This window comes from Mercenaria mercenaria, chromosome 6 (genome assembly GCF_021730395.1).
Source record: "Mercenaria mercenaria strain notata chromosome 6, MADL_Memer_1, whole genome shotgun sequence".
Classification (NCBI taxonomy): Eukaryota; Metazoa; Mollusca; class Bivalvia; order Venerida; family Veneridae; genus Mercenaria; species Mercenaria mercenaria.
Window position 1 is genome coordinate 350,247 of NC_069366.1, and position 21,024 is coordinate 371,270.

Consider the following 21,024-nt stretch of genomic DNA (forward strand, 5'->3'; position numbering starts at 1 on the left):
GTGCGACGTTAAATAAAAATATATATATATATATATATATATATATATATATATATATATATATATATATATATATCTCTCAAAAACTTTTACCCAAAATTCTAAGTAAAAAAAAGGGACATAACTCTGTCAAAATTCAAATCACAGTTATGAGGATTGTTTTTCCTGGTGTAGACTTCGATAGTAAATAACTATTTTAAGTTTAAAGTCAATAGCTTTGATAGTAACAGAGGCATTTGACTTTATCAAAAACTTTAACCAAAAATTCTAATTTAAAAGGGGGCATTATTCTGTCAAAATTCAAATCAGAGTTATAGGGATTGTTTCTCCCGGTGTAGACTTTGATAGTAAATAAGTATTTTAAGTTTCAGATCAATAGCTTTGGTAGTAACAGATATATTTGACTTTATCAAAACTTCAACCAAATATTCTAAGTTAAAAAGGGGCATAATTCTGTCAAAATTCAATCAGAGTTATAGGGATTATTTATCCTGGTGTAGACGTTTATAGTAAATAAGTATTTTAAGTTTCAAATCAATAGCTTTGATAGTAACAGAAATATTTGACTTTATCAAAAATTTTAACCAAAAAAATCTAAGTTAAAAGGGGCATAATTCTATCAGAATTCAATCAGAGTTATGGGGATTATTTTTCCTGATGTAGACTTCGATAGTAAATAACTATTATAAGTTTCAAGTCAATAGCTAAAAAGGGGCATAATTCTATCAAACCAGAGTAATGCAGATTGTTTTTCCTGGTGTGGACTTCGATAGTAAATTATTATTTTAAGTTTCAGGTCAATAGCTTTGATAGTAACATAGATATTTGACTTTATCAAAAATTTTAACCATAAATTCTAAGTTAAAAGGGGCATAATTCTATCAAAATTCAATCAGAGTTATGGGGATTATTTTTCCTGGTGTAGACTTCGATAATAAATAACTATTATAAGTTTCAAGTCAATAGCTTTGATAGTAACAGAGATATTTGACTTTATCAAAAACTATAACCAAAAATGCTAAATTAGAAAGGGGATAATTCTGTAAAAATTCAATCAGAGTTATGGGGATTGTTCTTCCTTGTGTAAACTTTGATAGTAACTAAGTATTTTAAGTTTCAAGTCAATAGCTTTGACAGTTACAGAGATATTTGACTTTATCAAAAATTTTAACCAACGGAGACGCCGACGCCGACGCCGGAGCGAATGCAATAGCTCTACTTTTTCTTCGAAAAGTCGAGCTAAAAACAGGCACATCCAAATTTTATATCACCTACCGCATAGTGATGATATAATAACTCAAACCCTATTGCCGTTATAAACTCTTTTTCATATCGCGCATAATATAATTAAACTAAGTTGAGACAGTCCCCTTGAAAAATCTATCGCCTTAGGTGTCCACAGTCCACGTAGACTTAATCCGTAAATGTCTATTAGCTACTGTATAATCGGTGATACGCAGCAGATAAGACATGGGTTGTTTAATGGATTTGGGTGGGGGACACTTATATAGTAATGGATCTAGGCCTTTAAGAAGTGTGATACCGTCGATGAATTGTATGAGCTCTTGAACTGAAATACTTGAGAACTAATTCTCTTGACTGACTGCGGTTATTACCGTATTTTCAATAATATTACTTAACGTCTAAATTTATTTAGTCAGTAATATATAAATGTCACAGCTCTACGTATCAATTACACCCTTCGATTCGCGTTGTGTTAACGCTTCGCTCCCAGGTTATCCCGTCTGTGACTTTTTGGTACCACCCTTATACATGTGAGATACGGTAGGAGGAGGAAGTATACGTGTAAAATGAAGAAAAATAGTTATTGTATTGAATCTCAACTTACATGGACAGACGCTTAAACAGTATTCAGATGGTTTCCACGCATCCGGTGAGCAAACATACGTACATCTATAACACCTCTCTCCGGTCCAGTGTTTATCAGTGTCACACAAAAGTCTTGAATCTGCACAACAAAGTAAACAGAAAATTACTCTACAACGTTTTTAGTAGATTAATTTTTCAAGCGAATGCACTTCAATATGTTAATGAATAGCCAGTCAGATAAAAAATAATAATGTTGATTTTGAAATGCAAATTACTTATCTGTTTGTACTGTTATGGTAGCGGTACATGCTACTAAATTTGACTTGCTAGTAAAATACCGTTGCATTCCATATTGCGGGGCATATTCGTAAACATTTCAGTCTTGTCATTGGCTAACATAAGTTGCCTCTTCACGAATATGCAGATAAAAACAATTAACATCACTGTTGTTCATTGTTTATTAAAATCACATTTTCCCGATCATTTAAAACTTTGATGCAGTTTAAGTTTCTTCACAAAACCTTTACTAGCAAACAATATATCAGAACATAGTGAAATCATAATGTTTTAAAGAAATAAAATTACCTTGGCAAGATAGATTAAGGATAGATTTTGTAGCACCGTTTATACTGTCATCGCTGCCGTCCAGTCCGATAATATGACGATTGTCCGTTGCAAGGTTCGTAAACACGTCTCGTGATGACTGTTTTCCAAATAATATTATGAACGTTTTCTTCTTTTCTAGCACTTCAACTCCTTTCTGTTTATCATCTATTATTGACTTATTATTTACAACTAAGAATATTTCCTCAGCCATTTTAGGGTTTTCGTTCTTATCAAAATAACTGTAAACAGCAGCGCTGAGTTCTAAATACGGAATTACATGTTTTGTAGAATTTCCAGGTTCATACTGCATTAATTCATTTATCCAACTACGATTGGTTACTTTCTTTTTAAAATGTAACTTTGCGTTCATGTTTGCGCCAACTGTAACCACTGATATGTCTGTACCTTCGGGAAAATCATGTATCAGTTTTATCATCAAACGTGTTTGTTGAACGAAGGAGTGGTCATACCCACTACTTGTATGCCATAGGAAGAGAGCCTTGAAAGGCAAGCACATCGGTTGGCTACTGGCTGCTTGATTCTCTGAAATAAATATGTGTACATTTTTTACAACAAAATCAATATTTCTTCGCTGATCTGACTATCAACATATACTGTTAATATTCCGTTAAAGGAGTAGAATGGCAATTTTTAAAACATTACTATGCTTGTTGAAAATCTTTCCCGTTTTTCTAGAACGGATCGATGACTGTCCAATGTAAGAACTAAATGAGTATTTTTATCGCTTCCTTTCAATACCGATCAAGAAGGTATTTGACCCACATCTTACTTAGTTTTTATCGCGAGTCCGTTCGATGGAATTTTTTGTCGTGTTTATCTTCAAAAGGATATGCCCTAGACTAACAAAACTAGAAATCTGGGATTTAAATATAACAGTCATAGATCAAAATAATAGGAGCCTGTTTGATGGGTATTAGTATGTTAAATACCGATCCGATGTTCATGAGAAGAAATGAACAGTGCAACACTGCTCATACCAACTACCACAGGCTAAACAGAGATCACTAAATCACTAAACACGATACCATTTGAGAGGAGCTGACTTGTTAAACGTCGCATGTAGGAATTTTATGTCATGGTCACTCCAAAACACTGAGTGTATAGCCTACTGCTTATTCTGCTTAAACTGGAGGGTGTAAGTAGCGTTTTTCCTTGCATTTCATTCAAATGCTCAATCAAATCAAGTCTACCATTTGTTTGGTTCCAGTGGTGCTACACTTCTTAGAAATGATCTTCTTATGGGTTTTTTAAAGGTAGCTAATCTCATTTAAGCCAGTTTTTATTATATTTTTCAGTTTTCATATATTCTGATAGAGGTTTTTAATGACTGAAACGTTCTATATCATACAGTTAGATCCCTGTTAGAAATGTATTTTAATATCTTTCATGTACTTTGAATTGCCCCGCTTTTAAGTGGGAGTATTCAAACAGCTGTGTACATGTACTTCTTTTCTTACTAATGTAATTTACAATTCAATATTTCCATTCCATATACACTGGGGTATGCGAAATTTTAGTTTAAAACTGCTTGGCGCTTTATAATTAATTGATATAGACCTTTTTACTCAAACAATTGGTTGCTATGCAATGTCACGGATGTTTTGATTTTAACGCGCATGCGCTCTTTACGTGTAGCAAAAGAACGCTCAACGATAAGAAAACCTGCATAAAATTATCATTATATTACGAATTATTTTGCCACTATAAAGAGGATTTCAGTCAAGTAATTTATCATATAGTATGCTTTGACTAAAGACATTTATGTTATTAATTATATCTTACCTGAAAAGCCTGCTTTATTCTTATTTTGGCCAGAAAAGAACAAACATTTCCAGTCTATTTCCACACAACATACAAATACATGTATAAAACTTGTTCCTTACGTTTAAAAATGTCATATTTTCTGTCATTTTATTTATTTTTTCCACAACTTCAAATAGTTGTTGTATATATTTTACTCCGACTTGAATGACATCGACATCTACATACTTAGGTCATGGGAGTGATCATTTCCCGATTATCTTATCAAGTATTGTTCAGCAAACATCAGCTGATTCCTCTTATTTTAAATTTAATAAAGCTGACTGGCAGCAATATCAGTCTTTATGCAAAAATGATTTGTCTTTGGAGAATTTCGCCATTTTTTTTATCCTATTGATCGGTTTTCTGTTATTTTATCCGATATTGCAGACAAGTCCATTCCAAAAACTTCAAGAAATGGTAAAGCAAAAAATAAACCATGGTATAATGATGATTGTAAGACCGCTTTTCGAAAACGTAGAGCGGCCGTTAAAAAATTTAATATTCGACCGACAAAAGACAATCTGCAATCAGTTAAGGTTCTTAGAGCAAAAGCTCGCAGAACTATAAAACAAGCAAAGGAAAACTCCTGGCATTCATACGTTTCTAAACTTAATTCTAGATTATCGGTTAAAAAAGTGTGGGAAATGATTCGTAAAATAAGTGGAAAAGGAAAAACTTCAAATGTTTCTCATCTTAAACAATCTGACCAGACTACTGCATCTACCAAAGAAGACATTGCTAATACTCTTGGTGAAGCTTTTTCAAAAACACTCTTCTTCACATAATTATGACCAAAGATTTCAAAACATTAAATTAACTAAAGAAAGCAAACCTCTGAATTTTGATTCAAATAATGAGGAAGATTATAATAAACCTTTTTCGATCACAGAGTTAATTGACTTTCTAGACAAATGTCATGATACTGCAGCTGGTCCAGACCAAATACATTATCAACTTTTAAAACACTTACCACAAGAATCATTAGACATTCTTCTTGAAATCTACAATATTACATGGAAAACTGGTATTTTTTCCAGACTCCTGGAGAGAAGCTATTGTTATTCCCATACAAAAACCCGGAAAAGATAGCACGAACCCAAGTAATTATATTATAGACCAATAGCTCTTACTAGTTGTTTATGTAAAACTCTGGAACGTATGATTAATTCTAGACTAGTATGGTACCTCGAATCGCAAGGTTTAATTACAAACTTTCAAAGCGGCTTTCGCAAACAACGCAGCACAACCGATCATCTTGTTCGACTGGAAAATTTTATTCGTGATGCATTTATTAAAAAAGAGCATCTAGTGTCTGTCTTTTTCGATTTAGAAAAAGCTTATGACACTACATGAGAAATATGGTATTATGAATGATCTTAACGACATAGGTTTAAAAGGTCGTCTGCCAACATTTATATCACAATTTTTATCTGATCGACGTTTTAAAGTACATGTTGGTGATACCCTTTCTGACTCTTTTGGGCAAGAACAGGGAGTTCCACAAGGTTCAGTTTTATCTGTCACACTTTTTAGCATCAAAATTAATAATATTGTGAAATGTTTGTTACCAGGAACAGACTGTTCATTATATGTTGACGATTTTTTGGTATGTTATCGTTCAAGAAATATGCGTACGATTGAACGCCAATTACAATAGTGTTTGAATAAAGTTCAAACTTGGGCCATAGAAAATGGGTTTAAATTTTCCCAATCGAAAACTCAATGTGTCCACTTTTGCCAATTACGGAAACATCATTGTGACCCTGAGCTTTTTCTAAATGGTACAAAAATACCCGTTGTTGATGAAGCAAAATTTCTTGGTGTTGTCTTTGATAAAAACTTTCGTTTGTGTCGCATATAAAATACTTGAAAGCCAAATGTCTGAAGTCATTGAATCTTTTAAAGATAATTTCAAATACTGATTGGGGAGCTGATCGCACGGTTTTATTAAGACTTTATAGGGCTTTAATTAGATCTAAGCTAGATTACGGTTGTATTGTTTATGGTTCCGCAAGAAAATCTTATTTACAAATGTTAGATACCATCCATAATCAAGGTCTTCGTATTGCTCTTGGTGCATTCCGAACATCGCCAGTTGAAAGTTTATATGTTGAAGCAAACGAACCATCTCTTTACACACGCCGAGAAAAACTTTCATTGCAATATGCTTTAAGAGTGGCTGCCAACAAATCCAATCCTGCTCATGAAATTATTTTTAAACCAAAGTACTCTGATGAGGAAAAAACAAAAGAAATCAAACTGTTTGGATTTCGCATAAAATCTTCTATGAATGAAACTGACTTTGAATTCGATAGTATTAAAGAAAATTCAATTCCAGATATACCACCATGGACCCTTCATACCCCTGCAGTTCTTTTCGATTTGAAAACTGCCTTTAGAAAGTCTGAAACAAACCCTGAAATATTCAAGTCCAAATATCATGAAATCAAATCAACTTACAAGGACTATTTTGCAATTTACACAGACGGTTCAAAAGATGAATCAAAGGTTGGCTGTGCTGCTGTCAGCCTCCTTCATCAATCAAAATTACGTTTGCCAAATAATGCAACAATATTTTCAGCCGAGGCCAAAGCTATTGATTTAGCGCTAAATTTTGTATAAAAAAATAGTGAAGAAAAATTTATTATCTTTTCCGACTCGCTTTCTGTTTTACAGTCAATTCATAACCGAAATATGGAAAATCCATTCATTCAAAATATTCTTCTCAGGTTTCATGAACTATCTTTTAAAAAGTTTATTATATTTTGTTGGATTCCTAGCCATGTTGGTATTCATGGAAACGAGGATGCTGATATTGCAGCAAAGAAATCCCTTTTATTATCTCAATCTAATTTGAAATTACCACATACCGATTTTAGGCCTAATATAAAGAAATACAGTTTATCTAAATGGCAATCGTCATGGAACAGTGCTTCATTCAATAAACTTCATGAATACACACCTACTCTAGGGGAATGGCACCAAGGGAACAGATCTGTTCGCAGGGGGGAAGTTGTTCTTTCTCGCTGTCGAATAGGTCATACCCGTTTGACTCATTCTTATCTTTTGAATAAAGAAGATCAACCCGAATGTGTACCATGTCAAACACCGCTAACTATTAAACATATTCTAATCGACTGTGTGGACTTTGCTACACAGCGCGGTACATATTATGACGTTCAATCTTATTTGAAAACGTTTCAGTCGGAAATATTTCATATTTTTGTTTACATCTTGCAGTATATTATTATGTTTGCAGCTGATATTTTAACACACACGTATATACATTTTTACATAACTGTTTTTAGATTTCTGAAATTTTGTAAAGTTGAAAAAATGGTGGTACTTTATAAAACATATAATATCCCACTTAATATTATAAGGATTTCAGGTCTTACAGGTTAATATGAATACAAGGTGATGTCAGTGTTATATAAGCATAAATGTCACCCACAAATCTCTTTCATACTTACATGTTGATATAATTACCCCACCCACTTTATTTTCAATGGAAAAAACGTATTTAGATCTACATAAAAAATTCTGACGTAAAGATTTTCAAAATATTTTGCAGCTTTAATGACACACAGATTTATTAAGAAAAAACTGTTAAAAACCGTTGAATTTTGATATTTTTTGTTCGTTTTGATTTAATTTATATTTTCTAGATAATATAAAGCGCTATCTTGAAAACTTTTATTTTAATGATAGCAATATCATTATATGTATCGGTCAGAAAAGTATCTTAACCAAACCTGATCTACTTTAATAGATATTTGAAATTACCTGCCCCTACCCCATTGTAAATCTTGCGTCAATTTTAGGCAAATGCCAGCCAAAAATAAGGGTAAATGTTTTTTTTCGCAAAAAGTAGAATCTATTTGGTTAAGTGGTACATTATAAGCCATATTTTAATTAATTAGCATTACTTTTTGGCAAAACTTTTGTTAGAAAGCAATATTCGAAGAAACATTTTTCAAAATGGGGGATATCCTGAAAAAAACGCTCGTACATCCATCCTTAAGTAATCTGCCGGAAATTATTATGTAACTATTATGCAAATTGCACCTAGGTAGTCAAGACCCTAACATAATTTCGATGGTGTCCCATAATTAGAGCGGATCATAAAAGTTACTGAAGCATATAAGATGGCTTTGATGTGACATATGTGTGTTTGTGTGTTCGGGTTTAACGTCTTTTTCAACAATTTTTCAGTCATATAAACGACGGTGTCTACTTGTAGCAATGAGCACAGTGCCCAACTTTATAGTGCTGCCTTATTGGAATATCACGCCGTAGACACGTGGCATGATACCCCACCCAGTCACACCATCTTTTACGTCTTAGGTATGACGCGGCCGGGGATCGAACCCACGACCTCCCGCACTCGAGGCGGACGCTCTACCTCTAGGCTACCGAGGCGGTTTGATGTGACATATACTTCAATGCCTTCGGTCATCAATGCCATAATAAGAACCCGCTCGGATTAATATATCACGTGGCGGAGCTCTTTTGTGAATCAAAAGTAAACATTTCACGTGATATCTAGACTAGTATTTTAAAATCTATAAGAATATAGGAGTTTTACCTTAAGAGTAGTTGAATGCTATAGACGATAGCAAATATAGGCTGAGCATCGGAAAGCTGAGACAGAGACACAGGGTTTGGTAGTCTACTGAGATAGTAGGAGAGTTGCAGCTTATAGACGGTTCAGCGTTATTGGCGAAGTCAGCCAATGCATCGGGGACATACTTATGTGGTAGTTGAATGCTACATGTGATAGCATAAAGGCGCTGAGCATCCAGGAGTCAGGGCAGCTTTAATTAAAAGAACATAGGCTGAGCATTTTTGCGATAGGACTCGTACGTTGTTGTTCAAAGACATTGTCTGAAGGGAACTTCGACACAAAGACCAGTCTATCTCCAGCCTATAGGAGTTTAAGCTGCTGATTTTGTGTTGAAAGTTAATAGTTGAAACACTGAATGATTTTGCCTGATCCCTGAAATTATCTAGCTCATAACTGAAATCATTTACGAATCATTGGTACACGAATCATTTAGGCAAGGTAGCCAGAGGAAAATTTTATATACGAGATATTTGGTCTCACCAGCTATACGTTTTAACAAAGGACATTCTACTTCGTTTGTCAGCTAGTCTAAGACATAGTCACCTTAGCAATTGGACCCATTTCATTGTTCAAGATACTAAAGGCCTAGGTACTTCTCTTGGTCATATAACTCGTATCCTGACAATCTGGGGGCTCGTCCGGGATCTATATCCAAGGAGGTACAGAGACTAGTGGTTTTAACGTTCTGTTGGTGTACCAGAAGGCGTTGTGATTAAAGGTAGCCTGAGCACATAGTTGAGTTTTGTAGGTAGTTCCAGCTTAAAGCTTCAAGATGAACTACGATAAATTGGTTGAGATGGGTGAACGAATGGGCTTTTCGGGTACGGAGCTGAGTGATTATTTGGATAGAAAAGAAAAAGAATGCACTGAACGTGAGGAGCGGATGTTGAGACGAGATGAGGAAAGGCGGCGTCATGATGATGAACAACGTAGGTTTGAGGCTCAAGAAGCTGAGAAGAAACGACTTTTTGAGCTTGAACATGCCGAGAAGTTACGGCATTATGAGAAACAACGGGCAGAAAAGAAAAGATTGTTTGAGATGGAACGTTTAGAGAAAGAACGGATTGTGAAAGAGCATGAGTTGGAAATACTAAGGATAAAGACTGATGCATGAGCTTTGGGAGCTGACAAAAGTACAGAGCACTTGAGCAGTAAAGCATTGCGGCCAAGGCTACCTAAATTCGAGGAAAGTAAATATGATATGGATGCATACCTCGAGCGATTTTAATGGTTTGCAAAAAGCCAGGGATGGAAAGAAGAGACATGGGCTGTGAGCCTCAGCTCATTAATCGCAGGTAAAGGCCTAGACGTATATACAGGCATGCCTCCAGACCAAGCCAATGACTATCCTGCATTAAAGAAAGCCGTGCTAAAGCGTTATCAGTTAACAGAGGAAGGTTTCAGATTGAAGTTCAGGGAATGCAAGCAAGAGCGGGGTGAAACTGTTTATCAATTCCTGGCATGGCTAGACATGTATTTCAGTCGATGGACAGAGATGGCAGAAGTTGACAATACGTTTGAAATGCTGAAGGACCTTATGATCAGAGAACAGTTCATCCAAACTTGTTCCAAGGACCTTGCTTTATTCTTAAAGGAAAGAGTTGCAAAGTCGAGAGCTGAGATTACACAGTTGGCAGAACAATATATTGAAGCTCATGGTGGCTCTATCACATCTAACCGGATGAATACAAATAATTTGTCATGCAACAAGGAGCCACAGCCTTCGACCGAGGTTCAGCCTGTGTCTCAGTCTACACAAAGAGAAGGGCCAGTTTTTAAAATGCCTATGTGTTTTATATGTAATAAGGAAGGTCACATAACTAGAGAATGCAGAGACCTATCCAAGAGAAAAATAAGCGGTGATGCTTTAGCTAGTAGGGGATCCCGTGAGGAAAGACAGAGAAATAGGCATGGAACGCAAGATTCTACACCAACAGATTGGAGAAAGGAAGGCCAAGCACAGAAAGACAGGCAGTCTGGATGACAGGAAAGTTACAGCCTCAGTTATAGCAATATCATTAGATGACGAACAGTTAAAAGACTGCATAGAAGCAAGCACTTGTACCATTGATTCAACAACAGGTGAAAGGAACTTGATATTGAAGAAAGGATATATAGGCGATAAAGAAGTCCAGGTTTTGAGAGACACAGGCTGTGAGTTGGCGGCTGTGAGGAAATATCTTGTATCAGATAATCAAATGTCAGATAAGAGGTACCTTATGGTTGCGATGGACGGACGTTCAAGGACAGTTCCTGCAGCAAAGGTACAGGTTGATACACCATATTTTACAGGTGAAATTGAGGCAATGGTTGTGCCGAACATGATATGCGATTTGATAATCGGTAATATAAAAGGAGTTTCAGATAAACCAGACAAAAACTGGAAAGCCCGAGAAGAAAGACAGTTTTCATCTGACGAAGACGTTGCTGCAACTGGGATGTCGAAAACCCAGCATGCAATACATGTAGAAACTACGGAACCGTCTGAGTAAAAGTTTAATGTTGAACAAATGAAAATTGCTCAGAAAGGTGATGAGACGTTAAAGAAACTTTGGACTTATGCTACAGATAAGTCGAAACTGAAAACAAAAAAAGGTTCCAGGTTTCATTATGAAGTAAGGAAAAACATTTTATATAGAATTTTCGAGAAAAAGGGCAGAGTTGTTAAACAGATAGTAGTCCCAACACAGTTCAGGGGAAGTGTTATGACATTAGCTCTTAAGTCAAAAGTTAAGGGACACTTATCAGCTAAAGAGACAGTTGATGAAATACGAACGCGTTTTCACTGACCAGGCATCACAAATGAAGTAACAAGGTTTTGCCGGTCATGTGATGTATGCCAGAAAGTTAAGACTGACTTGGCATCAAAAAGCAGTAACGGTAGACATGATTTGCAAGAATATAGGCATCATGATAAAACAGAAAGAAACTGGAGACAATCTCATGACAGACCAGAGTCACACAATCGTGATGATAGAGGATTGAATCAATATCATGAAAGGCCATTTATTAAGTACATGGACAGAGGTGCACGTTGGCCTAACAGAAAGGGCATAGATAAAGATATTAACAGACGAGATATTAGGGGATATAAAGACCATAGCCCAAATAAATCTGAGCGTAAGAAGTCATGGAGACCAAATGACATGAGATATGATCTCGGTAAAGGCTTTATACGTAGGTCTGACAGAAGCTGTCATGTAAAAGGATGTTTTGGTGATAACAATTATTCTGTCAACAGAAGAGATGACAAGTACTCTTACGATCAGAGAAACAAATGAATATCATTCATGGTGATAGTAAAATAAGAAGGTTAGGAGATGATCGTTGTATGATATTTTTGAAATCATATACTTTATGTTGAGTCTTTTAGAGATGTTTGATCTTTAATACTAATTAAATCATGATAGTACTGAATGTATGTTAGTGATAGCACTGATACATGATTTGTAAAAATCGAGAAATAGTAAAAAAAAATGGATATGTTGTAAACAAATTATTTCTTAAGGTTTTGAAAAAGCTGATAGTATTTTCTTGAGAAGGGGGCTATTGTCAGAATAATTTGTAAGTTTAATATATTGATAATGTTACATATAAGCACAGACAGTGCTTGACTCCCTTTTCATGCTATCATTGCTATAATTATTGTTGAATTGCTGTTAATAATAGGATTTGGGTCATTTGTGACTGATTTGGGTTTATTATGTCGATAGCTGGATCCCAGCATCACATACTATATCATATTCAACAGTTAAACGGAACCATATATAAGTACTCGTTATAGGGTACTATGTTTAAATTTGGACCAATCAGAAACAAGTTCTATAAATAGCACGTCTGCTGAGGTATAAATAGGTAGATGGATGACAGAGAGAGCATTCTGTATCCAGCGATCGAAGAAGACACATCGAGGATTCAACTAATAATTTATCCCAGTACCTTGGTGAGGAAGTTATTGCAACTACACTGTCAGGGCGGATAAATTATTAAAAAGAAAAGTTTGAAGTTCATAGACTAAAGAAGTGTTGCAGAATTTCAACAAGGTTTCGAGCTATAGGGCCAGCGCATAGGAGTTTTACCTTAAGAGTAGTTGAATGCTATAGACGATAGCAAATATAGGCTGAGCATCGGAAAGCTGAGACAGAGACACAGGGTTTGGTAGTCTACTGAGATAGTAGGAGAGTTGCAGCTTATAGACGGTTCAGCGTTATTGGCGGAGTACAGTCAAGGCCTCGGGGGATATACCTATATGGTAGTTGAATGCTACATGTGATAGCATATAGGCGCTGAGCATTCAGGAGTCAGGGCAATCTTAGTGAGTTGCAGTTTTAATTAAAAGAACATAGGCTGAGCATTTATGCGATAGGACTCGTACGTTGTTGTTCAAAGACATTGTCTGAAGGGAACTTCGACACAAAAACCAGTCAAGAATAGCATCTCCAGCCTTTAGGAGTTTAAGCTGCTGATTTTGTGTTGAAAGTTGACAGTTGAAACATTGAATGATTTTGCCTGATCCCTGAAATTATCTTGCTCATAATTGAAATCATTTACGAATCATTTATACACGAATCATTTAGGCAAGGTAGCCAGAGCAAAATTTTATATACGAGATATTTGATCTCACCGACTGCCTCGGTAGCCTAGTGGTAGAGCATTCGCTTCGAGTGCGGGAGGTCGTGGGTTCGATCCCTGGCCGCGTCATACCAAAGACGTAAAAAGTGGTACTAGTAGCTTCCTCGCTTGGCGCTCAGCATTAAGAGGATAGTGCTAGGACTGGTCAGCCCGGTGTCAGTATAATGTGACTGGGTAGGGTATCATGCCACGTGTCTACGGCGTGATATTCCAGTGAGGCAGCACTATAAAGCTGGGCATTGTGCTCACTGCTACAAGTAGACACCGTCGTTTATATGACTGAAAAATTGTTGAAAAAGACGTTAAACCCGAAAACACACACACAAACACACACACACATTTGGTCTCACCAGCTATACGTTTTAACAAAGGACATTCTACTTCGTTTGTCAGCTAGTCTAAGACATAGTCACCTGAGCGATTGGACCCATTTCATTGTTCAAGATACTAAAGGCGTAGGCACTTCCCTGGGTCATATAACTCGTATCCTGACAATCTCTTATGTTTACATGCTGGATCATTTTCATATCGAAAATGTATCGTGCGCACTTATTACCCGTAAATTAATAGAAAATTATGATAAAATTGAATGCCGCAAAGAATAGGAACATCGTTTAACAACAGATAAAGAATGTAAGTAGAACACCTCTCCCCGCCCTTCTCCCCGACCCCACGCCCCCCTCCCCTCCCCCTGTTATATCTGACCGCTGCATTCACCATCCGAACAACTTTGATATTGCGAAATAAAAACTTTCAAATTCAAAGAATCGATAGAAATAAAAAAAATAACAAATTTAAGATGATTATTATTTTTTAATACGGAATGAATTGATCCACATTTGGGTATAATTAGATACAAAAATCAAAGGCTGAACTTTGTTAACTGAACATTTTATTTTAAACTTCATCAGTTAAAGTATATCAGCAGTGGGTTTGCAAAGATCTACATATATTTTCTCTTGTCTTGCGGTGGACATTTACTATAAAACAAATTAATTATTGATCCAATAGATTGAAATGCAATATAACTTTAACGTAATTTATATTGTGCGGTCATGTCTTTTTGCCCTACGTAGAGTGCATTTTATTTACTTATATTGCTGTAATACTGCATGTATTTACCTTGAAATAGATTTATTCCCCACTATTTTGTTTACTCTTGGGGGCATATTTGTACTCTTTGTTTTTTAGCTCTTGTGATCACTCGATGTCCGGCGTCTGTCGTCTGTCAACATTTAGCTTGTGTATGCGATAGAGGCTTTATTTTTCAACTGTTCTTATGAAATTTTGTCAGAATGATTATCTTGATCAAATCTAGTCCAAGTTCGAAAATGGTTTATCTGGGGTCAAAAAGTAGGACACTATGTCAAATCAAAGAAAAGCCTTGTGTATGCGATAGAGGCTATATTTTTCAATTGATCTTCATAAAATTATGTCAGAATGATTGCCTTGATGAAATCTAGGTCGAGTTTGAATATGGGTCATCTGGGGCCAAAATGTAGGTCATAGATCAAATCAAAGAAAAACCTTGTGTATGTGATAGAGACAGTATTTTTCAATTGATCTTCATGAAATTTGGTCAGAATTATTGCCTTGATAAAATCTAGGTCAAGTATGAATATGGGTCAAACACTTTGTTTTTTGGACCGTGCGACCATCTATTTGCTGCATCTTGCAGCAATTTTTACTTGTATTTTCATGACAGCATTTTAGAAGTTTTTATCACTTTTGTACAACGGAGAAAAAAATTGTTTAGCTCTGTATGGCAGTGCATGATATATTTATATATTTTATATATGTATAAAATGTATTATGTACTTCTTTCTTATTCTGTTCTGCAAATATGTTTTAACCATGACTCATGGATCAACGAAGGGGTTTATGTTAATCGTATCATATAGAAGCCAATGAGAACCATTCCTTTATGTCACATGGTTATATGAACCAATCGCTAGCTGAGTAGTCAGTCTTTATTTAGTTGCGGAAACTGTTAGATGTGATTCAATTTCGTTTAGAAAAAGTGTATTTAAAGTGGGTTAAAGGCAATTTTATGCAGATAATTTAATGGTGATGAAGTTTTTATGTATATATTGACTTAATTTTTAAATACTATTTGCGCAGGTTTTAAGTCGCGACCACCACAGCTTGGATAACTTTCTTTGTGTATGCTAATCGGGTCACAAGGGTGATCAGGGAGAGCGAAATGTAGGTCAATCGACAACATTCCAGCGGCTATATTTAGATCTACTGGAGTGATCACGTTAAACAGTTGCCGGGGGTGTCAAAATGGCGGACCGTACGATAAAAATTCAATTGCTTGGACATTCTTTTGTGAAAAGTTTAAAGGATTTTGTTATGAATCAAGAAGATTTTCCTTCAATTTGAAATTACGTGCGAATCCTTTAGTGCAGTATTCCGGTTTCGGAGTGGGGCAAGTACATATATATTGAAACAAAATTTGGACGTGGTTCGAGATTTCAAGCTATGTTTATTTCTGTACAATTTACAGTAGAGATTACACATTTAATGGTACCTACACAAAGTGACATACATAACATGAATTATTATTGTATTTTTCACAGATAATACCAATTTTTGTTTAACTTTCATGGTTATCTTTATGGATATATTTAGTGTGCACTGCTTGAGAGTATTTACTATTCGGCAGTTACCATTTATGGTGTTGGCGGTTGATTTGCATAAACCCATGAGTATAAGTGCTTGAGAGTGTAGTTACACTATTCGACATACATATACGATATATAACGGTTTATAACTGTTAGCTTTTCTCATAGGGTTCTAGTGCAATTGTTCGCACAAAATTCATGCTTGAGAGTGTTACCACACTATTCGGCATTGGATGTTGGCTTTTCTTACGTAATTTCACAATTTACTGTTTGAGAGTTTTGAAGTTTTTCCAAAACTGTTCGACAGTATTTCTGATGATGCTGCCTATACTCGGTTATATAGATATTATGGTAGCAGTTGAGCTCATACTGAATATGTCTGAGAGAAACGTTCCACTTTCGGCTGTCTATGGGAACAGTTTCTATTCGACAGAACAGATCGATATTATGTTAATGAGTTACCATAATAAATAGGCTTAGGGCAATGCGCAGTTTACGATACTTATTACAGTCTTATTACATGAATCCACTGGTGTAAGTTTATTGGTTAAGTACATATACTTTAAACCACAGGAGCTGAATATTTTATAATTGATTGGGGCATGGTCATTTTTGAATTCAAATTTTCATACAACTATAAATAAGGAAATTCATTGTTTCAGACGAGGGCTAAACGGAAAGCAGTAGCCACCACATCATCGTGTCCATGCTGTCCACCAAAAGCCAAACAATCTAGACGGCAAACAAGATTGGAAGCAAACACCACCAACTCCAATGTTACTAACGGTGTTACCACACATACAGTTAACACGCGCAGTGGACTCAAAAATGCTCAAGCCAAACATAATAGGCGTAAGGAAACCCAACATGATTCAATTGTTCCTCAGGTTACAATAGATCAGTCAAGAAAAAACAAACGGATCACAAAGTCTAAGAAAAACGGTGCTAGTACCACAACTAATCAGGAGACTCACAAGTCAAATGACTCTGGTCCCATACATTTAGGTATGCCGGAGCATCAGGATGTTCAGCATCAACAGATAAACCTAGTGGAGGCTCAACAAAATGATTGATCCATATGAACCTCCATACAGTGATGAGGGAAATGAGGTTTCAGAATATTCCGACGGGTAAGAGGAGGAAGTTGGGCAGTCTGTGGGGGAAGCCATTAACCACCATGTCAGGGGCATTGTTTCTGGAGGTAATAGGCCTCTATTGGTTGAACCGATTTTGACTACTATTCAGTCTCAGATTCCGCGTAAAATTCAGAAATGAATTTGGGCAAATAAGTACATAGATCTGGCAGTCTTATTACCATTACAAGATTCATAATATTATTACAGTCAAAACAACAAATTTACCCTTCAGGTTGATCATTTTAATCATTTTAGTTTTGTTCCACAGCAAAGATCAAGAAAAATCACTTCGATCGAAATGTGGACCACAGCCTTTTTGCGGTTTTGCGCAATATATTCGGTTAGGTATCCCGAGGAGACTCCTGCTTTGATGAAATATGCAGAGATTGTTAGGGATCTCGCACGCAGGCATTCGGGCTTGGCATGGCAGCAGTATGACATGCAGTTCCGATTGTTGAGGGAACAGGAGGGGTTTCCTTGGGATAGGTTACATACAGAATTCTGGTTAATGGCCTCTTGCCAAGGTTCTCAGTCTTTTCGTTCCTTTCGGAATTACCAACAAGGGGGACCCCGCAACACACAACACAGAAACAAATTTCGGCAACCATGTATGATAAGGGGTGATAAGGGGTGTTTTGCCCCCCCCCCCCCCTCCCCCCCCCCCATTCAATTTTGTTTTTAATACTATATACTATATATACTATAAAATATGTCTATTTTCTTTATTTAGTTGCCAAATATCTAAGTAAAGTCAGTATTTTTTTAAAAATACTAATTTATATATACATGCGTCCAAGTGTGTGAATATTTGCTTTAAAAGGGGGTATGCTTTAAAAAGTGTCATATTGAAGTTATTACTTAACTTAAATTAGACATTTACTTGATCATTCATTGCTAATATAGTGTGAAATTTATTTTGACATTTAATATCCATTATAATACTTGGATAAGAAAAGAAATATAAAGGGAGATAACTTCTTCACTCAAAACAACTGGAAATTACAGTAAAAATTAACTAAAATGCATATTTTTTCAAATTTCCACCATAAAGACACATCATGAAATGTTAATTGTTTTGTATCTATTTTATCTTATTTTGTAAGTTTAGAAATTGTCATGGTTACAGATCTAATGACTTGTTACCATGGTTACAGATTGATTTCATATGCATTTTTTAACAAGGCATCCATTATTTCTCCTCAGTTACTCAAGTTTGGTTTGAGATATTAAAAAAAAGAAAGTCTATAGGTTAACCATAGTAAAACAAATGTGTTGGTGTCATATGGAGTCTGTGGTGTTAAAATAAAAACAAGAGGACCATAAAGATCTCAGATTGCTCGCCTGAATTACACTGCTTGCTTGAACAATTTTGGTAGAGTGCCATGCAAGGAAAATATTTGTCAAATTATTTTGAAATAGGGCATGTCTGTTCTGAGAAGATGGTTATAAAAGTTTCCACTAAATAAATATGGACAGGTATGGTGTAGAGGATAACATGATGGAGACAATATAAAATTTTTTAAAAACTTGACGGGGTGGTTTATAGCTCGACTTTTCGAAGAAAAGGTAGAGCTATTGCACTCTCCCCGGCGTCAGCGTCACCGTTGGTTAATCTTGTTTGATTAAGACAAATATCTCTGTTACTATCAAAGCTTTTGAGTTGAAACTTTAAATACTTACTAGTATTTATAATTATGTCTAAACCAGGAGAAACAATCCCCATTACTCTGATCTGATTTGAATTTTGACAGAATTATGCCCCTTTTTTACTTACAAATTTTGGTTCAAGTTTTTGATAAAGTCAAGTATATCTATTACTATTAAAGCTTTTGACTTGATACTTGAACTTGTTGACGGACGGACAACTGAAAACGGATGAGAGACAATGAGCGATCACAAAAGTTCACCAAGAGCCTTTGGCTAAGGTGAGCTAAGAAAGAGCCAAAATTCATGAAATACTAGTGCAAAAGTGATGTACCTTGTGTCACATGATGTGGGTGATGATGTGAAACAACTACTTTAAGTTTGAATCAAATCTATTTAATAATAAGCGGTCACACATTAAACCGGAATACACCGGAATACACTTTGCATAACCGTAATACACCTGTATTTTTTAATTAAAAGGTATTTTTGAAGTGTTTTTGATATAATTCAATCATATTGATCATAAATAATTAATATACGAAAGAAAAATAAAATACGTTCACGCAAAATAATTTTATACGAGATTGAAGTTCGGCGTCCGCGCCGGAAATTTCCATAACCGAAATACACCCGTATTTCAATAATAAATGGTATTTTTGTAGGGGCTATTGCAGAAAACAAATAGAGTATAATATAAAATAATTAGTTTACAAAAGGAAAATAAAATACTTTTACACAAAACGATTTTATACGAGATTGAAATTCGGCGAGCTTACGGAAATGTTGCACGCTTACGTCGCTATGACTAGATACCGGAATGTTGATTATTGGAAATTATTTAATAGTTTCTTCACATTTCATTTAAAAATGAAACAAAGAAAATAATTTATGATAAAAAAATATCGATATTCAAGTTATAAATGAATTATAGACAAATACGGGTCATGACATAAACGCGCTGATCGGAAAGGGCTTACCATGATCGGAAAGGGCTTAACATGATCGGAAAGGGTATGTCACATATTTATTATTTGAAATTATTATTTGTTTCTTCATATTTCATTTAACAAATAAAACAGAAAATAAATTGGGAATTTTAAAATAGCAAGTTTCGATTTTTAAATGATTTATAGACAAAATACGAGTGGCATAAACCGCGCTGATCGGAAAGGGCATAACATGATCGGAAGGGGCATGTCACGTGTTTATTATTGGAAATTATTTAATTATTTCTTCAGATTTCATGTAACAAATAAAAAAGAAAATAAATTGAGAAAACAATATCAATATTCGATTTTTAAATGAATTATACACAAAACACATGTCAGCGCATAAACCGCGCTGATCGGAAAGGACCGACCATATGTTTATTATTGGAACTAATTGAATTATTTCCTCAGAATTCATTTGATAATTTAACATGTTTAAGAAGAAAATATATTTTGAAAAATCAGTTTTCAAAAGAATTATATCATGTTTAATATATAAATATACAAACGTTTACTGCGTTCATTGCCATAGCACAATTAATATCCTTTTGAATATATGCGGCGTAACAAACACGTGTCTCTGATTAGTCCCGACAGTGTTTGATTGGATTATCACACCTATTGATAATCAATTTATCAGTATATTTGAAAGCACACACAAGTGGCATGTGACAAATAATGTCTAACGAGGGAAGTGCAGTTAAATATGATAAGCTTTTATTTAATTTCATTTAATTGTCGATATTATTGAATGAAGCATATTTACTCGACGGCAGATTATTTTGACAACGAAAAGCCGTAAAACATCTTTAACTTTCTTTAAATATTTTGACTGATACTATTGCAATCAGTGTCCACTCAACATGCTCAACTTGTTGATTGACAGGTGACACTCGAATAACATGCCTGTTCGTTATTAACAATAATAAGTGCAATAGAGTGAAATGCACCAAACATTAACCTGAGTGTCTAAGTAAAAAAGGCAGATAATTATGAAATCCTGGTGCAAGAGTTATGGTCCTAGTATCATATGAAGTGAGTGATGTTATGGAACAACTATTTTAAGTTTGAATCAAAACCTCTTTGTAATAACAGAGATATAGCGA

General features: G+C 35.2%; 1 protein-coding gene across 1 annotated transcript in view; it reads right to left on the reverse strand.

Annotated features, from left to right (window-relative positions):
* Window positions 1-21,024, reverse strand: part of LOC123558743 (uncharacterized) — a 70,278-nt gene that overhangs the window by 35,040 nt on the left and 14,214 nt on the right. The window contains exons 2-3 of the mRNA XM_053544925.1: window positions 2,416-2,979; window positions 1,850-1,969 (exon numbers count right to left, since the gene is read on the reverse strand). Coding sequence (XP_053400900.1) covers window positions 1,850-1,969; window positions 2,416-2,979 — 684 coding nt within the window. The remainder of the gene's footprint in view (window positions 1-1,849; window positions 1,970-2,415; window positions 2,980-21,024) is intronic.